The sequence below is a fragment of the Panthera uncia genome, chromosome B4 (genome assembly GCF_023721935.1).
Source record: "Panthera uncia isolate 11264 chromosome B4, Puncia_PCG_1.0, whole genome shotgun sequence".
NCBI lineage: Eukaryota > Metazoa > Chordata > Mammalia > Carnivora > Felidae > Panthera > Panthera uncia.
Genome location: NC_064809.1, coordinates 73,905,602 through 73,913,262, shown reverse-complemented (window position 1 = coordinate 73,913,262; position 7,661 = coordinate 73,905,602). Strand labels below are relative to the sequence as shown.

The 7,661-nt window shown below is 54.5% G+C and overlaps 1 protein-coding gene across 1 annotated transcript in view; it reads left to right on the top strand.

The window, feature by feature from the left end:
- The window catches only part of DHH (desert hedgehog signaling molecule), a 9,316-nt gene extending 1,946 nt beyond the window's left edge, over window positions 1–7,370 (top strand). Inside the window, exons 2-3 of the mRNA XM_049626680.1 lie at window positions 2,509–2,814; window positions 3,095–7,370. Of these exons, the coding sequence (XP_049482637.1) occupies window positions 2,509–2,814; window positions 3,095–3,720 (932 nt within the window). The 3' untranslated portion in view covers window positions 3,721–7,370. The remainder of the gene's footprint in view (window positions 1–2,508; window positions 2,815–3,094) is intronic.
- The last annotated feature ends 291 nt before the right edge of the window (window positions 7,371–7,661 follow it).

The following is a 7,661-nucleotide window of genomic DNA, read 5'->3' as shown; positions in this document are numbered from 1 at the left end:
CCCCCCCCCCCAAGAAAAAAAAAAACCCACCTTTGCTCACTGGACTAAGTAATCTGGAGGGATCCCAATAGGGAGAGGCTCGAATGGGGAGGGGAGGAGGGACTAGTGAGAGTGAAGCTGGGAGAGACAGAGAGGGCGGGGAAAGGAGGATGGCGGCAGGCGAGACGGGAAATGGCTGAGGCGTGGACCGGGGGTCAGCTACCGAGCCAGGCAGGAAGGGCTGGGGTGAGCTGGGGGCCAGGAGCTGGCTAGGCAGCAGACAGAAAGCTCTACCCTTAGCCTGGCTCCTGACCTGATTGTGGAAAAGATCTGTGGGCTTTGAAGAGATTGAAGAGGTTGAAGGAGAAAGGGGTGGCGAAGGGTTAGGTCACCAGGTCATCTACCTGAGAAGGGGCTGAGCAGGAATTGTCTTCAGCATAGGAGAGGCACCCTAGAACCAAGGCAAGGCTATTCTAGAGTCTAAACGACTGTCTTGGGTGAAAAGTAGTCCTCAGTGGGAAGAAGAGATGGGCCCACCTGAGAATCAAAGTGTTCCAGGCATCCCTCAAGCTCAGCTTAGCTCAGGGGTTTTCCTTGAAATTGAAGATTAAATTCAACTACCATGCAGCAAGCATCTGCTGCAGACTGGAATCTAACTGACCTAGGATGAGGTGAGCAATACCTTAGGGGTGAAGGACCACCTCTGGCCAGTGATCTTAAATGTCAGAACTGGAAGGAAACTTGGAAGTCACATTTTTCCACCTCCCCGCCTCAATTTTGCAGCTGAGAACTGGGCCCCAAGAGGAAAAGCAATTTAATCAAAGTCTTAAAAACTAATTAGTGGCATGGCTGGGACTAGAATTCAGGACTCCTGATTCTAAGTCCTATACACTTTCCATTACACCACCTAATTGTGTATGGAGTGGGGAGGTGGGGGGAGAGGGAGGGGTACGGATTTCCTCCGATTAATTGCCATAGTTTTCCAGGTTACTTTGTTAGGAAAACCTGTCCAGGGGAGAAAGAATTCCTTCTACTTCTACTCAGAGATTGGGAAGGGGACACTCCTTCCCTCCTTGGTCATGGAATATTGTGACCTGTTCCTCTGGCTGCCACCTGCAGCAGAGGGGCCAGAGCAAGGGACAGGCCCAGGAGGGGCTCTGACGGGCCTGGGAACCCCTCAGTCCTGCTTATCTCCCACACCCTGGCTGCAAAAGGCCTCCATTGAGTTGGCTCTGCACTGGGCTGCTGCCCCCGCAGGTCAAGGCCTCAGGGCCTCCTTAGGGGACAGAACGACAAAAAGTTGGAAGGAGTTACCACTTTTCCTGTCTTCCCCTCCCCTGCTCTCCAACCCTGCGGAGGTGTAGAAAACTCGGGAAGAAGGGAAGGGGGAAAGTGCCCCTCTGGCACTTAGGAGAAAACCAAGTCCGAGGTGAGAGGTCGGAGCGAGGAGAAGAAAAGGAAGCTGTCCTCTCCGAGCCTCCTCCCGCCGCGTCCGTGCTATGGTGCGTGCCAAGGTCTCCGGCTCCCAGACTAGAGCCGCCCAGATAACCGTGGTCTCACTCCCCCGGGTGCAGGCTTCCAGCCACTGATGCTTTCCCTCCTCTCCACTCCCACCCTGCAGGGGGCCCCCCAGTTCCGCGCAAGGGCAGCTCCTGCTAATCTCAGGTGCTACTCCCACGCCTTTCTGGGATGCATCTGGAACAGAGATGGAAAGACGGGGCTCTCCGGGCTGGCAGAGCCTGAGTTGGAATTGGGAGGGCTGGTCGCGCTGGGGGAGGGGGCCCGGCGGGCGGGAGCAGGGATGGGGGGCGCGGCTTTCTGCCCTTTCCTCTCCCTGAGCCGGGGCGGCTGAAAAGCGCCTTTGTGGATGGAGCTGCTGAGTCCGCTTCTCCCGGCGCGTCCCCGGCCTCGGCCCGGGATTCTCGCTCGGTTAAGTCATCCCGGAGAATGGCCATTGTACTTCGCGCAGCCCCCGCCACCCAAACCCTTTTTCCAGCAGCCTTGATCCCCCACGGCTCCGCTTGGGCACCTCTGTGGGGGGCACTCGCACCACGAAGGGGTTAATGCTAGGGGCCGAAAGGAGGAGGAGGAAGGAAGGAAGGAAGCGATGCCCGGTGCCAGGGAAGGCAACGAAACAAAAGATGAATCAGGCGGAGGGAGGGCAGCCGGGGCTTGGGGCGGGGGCCAGGCTCAAACAGGGGCTCCTCTCCGGGAGCCAGGCTGCTCAACCCCTCCCTGACCGAGCTTCCACCCGCCCTCTCAACTCTTGCCCTCTTCCAGGTTGAGCCGAGGTCCCATAACGAGTGAGGGGCGGGCGTCGAAAGTGGGGAAAGAGCTAGGTATAGGCACCCCCTATCAGTCTCCGAGGGCACCCCACAGTTCTCCCATAACGCTCTGGAAAGGGAGTGCTTACTGACGACTGCACCTATTCGGATTCTCACCTCTCCGGGACACTCAAAACCTGGGAGGGAGTGGAGTGAGGCCAGGAAAACAATCGACCCTCCCGTCCAGGTCCCTTTTGCCCCTAAGGTGAGAGTGGTAGTGAGGAGACTGACTCCTTTATTCCCCGCCAGCGCTGTAAGGAGCGGGTGAACGCGCTGGCCATTGCCGTGATGAACATGTGGCCCGGAGTGCGCCTACGGGTGACCGAGGGCTGGGACGAAGATGGCCACCATGCTCAGGACTCACTCCACTACGAAGGTCGTGCCTTGGACATCACCACGTCCGACCGCGACCGCAATAAGTATGGGTTGCTGGCGCGGCTGGCAGTGGAAGCCGGCTTCGACTGGGTCTACTACGAGTCCCGCAACCACGTCCACGTGTCGGTCAAAGCCGGTACAGTAGGGGGTGGGTGGTGAGGTCCACCCAAAGGGGGCTCCTGCCGGGAAACAGAGGCTGCACCTCTCCGGTGCGACCCTAGGGGAGACCAAGTGGGCGTTAGGGTTGTAAACCATCCTTCCATTTCTGCCCAGGTTGGGGCCAGATCCATGGGAAATTACATTCTGTCCCAGGACTGGTTGAGGTCTGCGGCTGGGCTCGACCCATGTCTTTGAGAATCTGTACATCCTGGAACCGCTGGTCTTGATTCAGTCATCTCTGTGCATGTTCCCTGCAGATAACTCACTGGCGGTCAGGGCAGGCGGCTGCTTTCCGGGAAATGCCACCGTGCGCCTGCGAAGCGGAGAGCGGAAGGGCCTGAGGGAACTGCACCGCGGAGACTGGGTGCTGGCTGCAGACGCGGCAGGCCGGGTGGTGCCCACGCCCGTGCTGCTCTTCCTGGACCGGGACTTGCAGCGCCGGGCCTCTTTCGTGGCTGTGGAGACCGAGCGGCCCCCGCGCAAGCTGTTGCTCACGCCCTGGCACCTGGTGTTCGCCGCTCGGGGGCCAGCGCCCGCACCGGGCGACTTTGCGCCGGTGTTCGCGCGCCGGCTGCGGGCGGGGGACTCGGTGCTGGCGCCCGGCGGGGACGCGCTTCGGCCGGCACGCATAGCCCGCGTGGCGCGCGAGGAAGCAGTTGGCGTGTTCGCGCCGCTCACAGCACACGGCACGCTGCTGGTCAACGACGTCCTGGCCTCGTGCTACGCGGTTCTGGAGAGTCATCAGTGGGCGCACCGCGCTTTCGCTCCTTTGCGCCTGCTACACGCGCTGGGGGCGCTGCTTCCCGGCGGGGCAGTCCAGCCGACTGGCATGCACTGGTACTCTCGGTTCCTCTATCGCTTGGCGGAGGAGCTGCTGGGCTGAGCGCGGCGGACCCAGAAACCCAGAGGCGCCTGCTGAAACCGGGGCGTTCGGGCTGAGATCTGGGGATGTGGGCAGCAGAGGAGGCTGACTGCGGGGGGAGGAAGGGATAGGGGAAAAAAATGGAGGCGAGACTGGACTGCTTGGTTTAGGGGCAACCTCCAGCTGAGAGGAGATCCCTGGTCCTAGGTAGACGGGGTTGATGGTGGGTACTCCCTGACGAGGACTATTTCACCTCTTCCCGAGTGCCTCGGCCCCACCCGATTATTTTATTTTATTTTCTATTTATAAATTGTAATATAATGATCTGCTTGCCCCGCCTGGCAAGGTGAGGGGCCAGGGCACGGCGTTAACACTGTCTGACACAGCCAGCCAATCTGACGTCTGACATTTTCCTACAGGTGGGCTAATAAAGGGAAGGCTTGCAGGAGCTTATTGGAAAATATCTCTATTCAGAGAGTAATTCACCTCCAGAGTGGAGAAAGGGAACTCCGAGGCAATACCTTCCTTCTGACTCCTCCTACCCCACCCCAGCAGGTCTTCCCACCTGCTTCCTCCCCTCAGAGGGTGGGGCCCAATTGATCAGCTCCGGATACCAGGAGACCAGATGAGTCATACCCTTTTCTAGACTGTTGGTCCCTTCTCTCACCATCCTTCTGCCCCGACGGTTCCATACAGAATGTTGGAGGGAACAGGGTTGTTGAAGGAGCAAGAGGGTCCAGGAACGTCCTTTCTCATTCATATGGGTTCCAGCAAGGTCTCTGGCCATTGACTTACTGATGCCCAGAGAATTCTGGTCCCTGATTGTTAGCCTGCAATCCTGGTCCCTTCCCAAAGGCCGTGAATCAACCCCATTCCCATTCTACCCTAGTGTCAGGGTCTGGATGGGTCCCGTGTTTTATTCTGGGATGCCACTGGACCAACTGATGACCCTTGGGAATCCCTGGCTAATTTATAACTGATAGTTCCCACACACTCTTGGTCAGGAGAAAGAACGGGCACAGAGGGCTGGAACCTACCTCTCCTGAAGGGCTGTGGGCAGAGAACAGCTTCAAGCCCTGGTGTATGTGTTTGGGGGTACAAGGGGAGGCTCTCCAAGCAAGAGCATATAGGTATTACAACCTGAGTCCCCTTCTTTTTTAATCTTATTTATTATTAGTAGTAGTAGTAATCTCTACACCCAAAGTTGGGCTGGAACTTGTGACCCTGAGATCGAGAGTCTCATGCTCTTCCGACGGAACCAGCCAGGCACCCCCCCCCCCCCAAGTTCCCTTCTTGATCACCTGTCCTAGTTGTTTCTACTGGCTTCCTTCACCATCTCCTCTTCCTCCCCCTGTTTTCTCTCTCTCTCGGCTTTCTTCCCTGGCCTGGGTGTTCCTGGAAACTTCAGGTTCCAATGCAGCAGACAGGCAGGAATTCAGGTGCCCCTGAGTTAAGAATGGAAGCTCTGAGGAAGCTGGGCCTCAGTGGAAGGGTAATGTCTGGGGTCTGGGGGATGGAGGGGTTTGGTGGTACCACTGAGGAGCCAGCCCTTGCCTGTCTCAGCTGTGCACTCACAGTCCACAGGGTCCCTGCTTTACACCGCCCCCTGGTGGCTTTCAGGATCAGTTCTCTTCCAGACCACAGGAAAGAGAATTATATACTGCAGGGATGGGTGGACTGACATGCGCAGAGGAGCCTTATCTCAGGAGGTGAAAGATGGTGTGCAGGGCTTGGTAAGTTGCCAGGGTTGAGCCACAGGTGTCAAGGGCTGGTGAGGAGTCCACACGCCTCACCTTTGGAAAAGTCTTCCAAGCCTGGCATTTTTGCATCCCTTGTGCCTGGTTTAGCTCTGTGGCTCCCAGTTGCTGAAGGTATAGTTGTAGCCAGATTCTGTGAAGATCCAAGTAGCCAGCTCATCTCCCTCACCTTGTGACACTTGAGTTCAATGTCTGGAGGTCAAAGCATACTTAGGGTTCCAGGTAGTGCTTGAGAAAGGCAACATTTGGAAGCAGAATACGTTTACTTTTAATGTCCTTCCACTCAGTATTTCCTTCAATCCATACCAGGTACCCGTTGCCACCTTCCCCTCCCTTTTCCTAATCTCAGAAACATAATCCAAGCTGTGGATCTTTCCCCAGAGCATGGCCTCGAAGTCAGGCAGACCTGCAGGTAATGATACCACCCCGAGAGGATTGTTGACAAGATGAGTGTATGTGCCAATGTGGAATAGGCACTCAGTCCATGTTTTCCATGATCTGCTCCATTTCTCACTGCCTTTGCTGCTTTCTATTCTCTGTCTACTTCTCTACTCACCACTCCACCAGAAGCAGGATTTATCCATGATTCCCAAATATTTTGGGGGTCGTGTTGCCCCTATAATGGTTTCATTTCATAACATTCTTTCAGAAGGTGCTGTGTGAAAGATTTGGGTTTGCTTTAAAACTAAAGTATAATTGGCTCGGTCAGTTAAGCGCCCAGCTTTGGCTCAGGTCATGATCTCTCAGTCTGTGAGTTGGAGCCTCACATCGGGCTCTGTGCTGACAGCTCAGAGCCTGGAGCCTGCTTTGGAGTCTGTGTCTCCCTCTCTCTCTCTGCCCCTCCCCTGCTCACACTCTGTCTGTCTCTGTCTCTCTCAAAAATAAATAAACATTTTTAAGAAATTTAAAAAAAAACTAAAGTATAATTAAAAGTAATCTTGTTTTGAGAATTTACAGAGCATTTTGTAACCTTGGCAAGACCTCTCTGCGTACTGGGAAACCAGAGTTGAGAACCACTGTTTCAAGGTTCAGATGACCTTTATAAGCCCTCAAATCCAGACATTTCACCCCCCCCCCTTTCTTCAAGCAGGAGTTACTTAACATCTACAGTGTAGTGCTGTATTACGCATGAAAAACACACAAAATATTAAGAAACAGCTTCCTCCATGGAGGAGTACACTTAAAGGTATAAGATGGTTAACTACCAAATCAACATTGTTACTTAATCAGGATGAATTGAATGGGTGGGAAATGTCATCAAAGTACAGGGAAGACCTTGTGAAGACAGCGAGGCCTGGATAGAACGTTAAAGCGTGTAGGTGGTAGAGACCAGAAAGGGCATTCCAGGCAGAAGTAACAACATGAGCAGCGACTCGGAATCTGGAAGGAAGATGTGCAAGCTGGCTACATGTAGTTCCAGTTGGGGAGTGGAACTACGGGTAGCAAATGTTTCTTGAGAACTTACCATGCATCAGGCCCTGTTCTAGCCCTTTATATGCATTCTCATTCCATCCTTAAGATAACCCTGTGGGGTTATATCACAGATGAGGACACCGAGGCAAAGAGAGGTTTAAGTCACTTGCTCAAGTTACCACAGCTGGTAAGTAGTAGAACGGGAGCAGGAATAACAAGAAATAAGGTTGCCTTGATGGATGGGGCCACCTCCTATAGGCTCTTAAGTTGTTGACTCTTGGGGCGCCTGGGTGGCTCAGTTGGTTAAGCGTCAGACTTCAGCTCAGGTCATGACCTCTCGGTCCATGAGTTCGAGCCCAGCATCGGGCTCTGGGCTGATGGCTCTGATGGCTCTGATGGCTCGGAGCCTGGAGCCTGCTTCTGATTCTGGGTCTTCCTCTCTCTCTGCCCCTCCCCCGTTCATGCTCTGTCTCTCCCTGTCTCAAAAATAAATAAACGTTAAAAAAAAAATTAAAAAAAAAAAAGTTTTTGACTCTCATTCCCTTCACTGAGTGACTAGTAAGTCCTAGCATTTTGACAGTTCTATTTTCCTCTCATTTTCATTGGCTCTTCTTTCTCCTGCCTGGATGGCTGGCTTCCTTAAACAAATTTTTTTAGTGTTTATTTTTGAGAGAGAGCGAGAGAGCACGTGCCCATGCGTGTGTGTGTGTGTGTGTGTGTGTGCATGCATGTGTGAACGGAGGGGAAGTAGAAGAGAGGAAGACAGAGGATCCCAAGTGGGCTCCAACACTG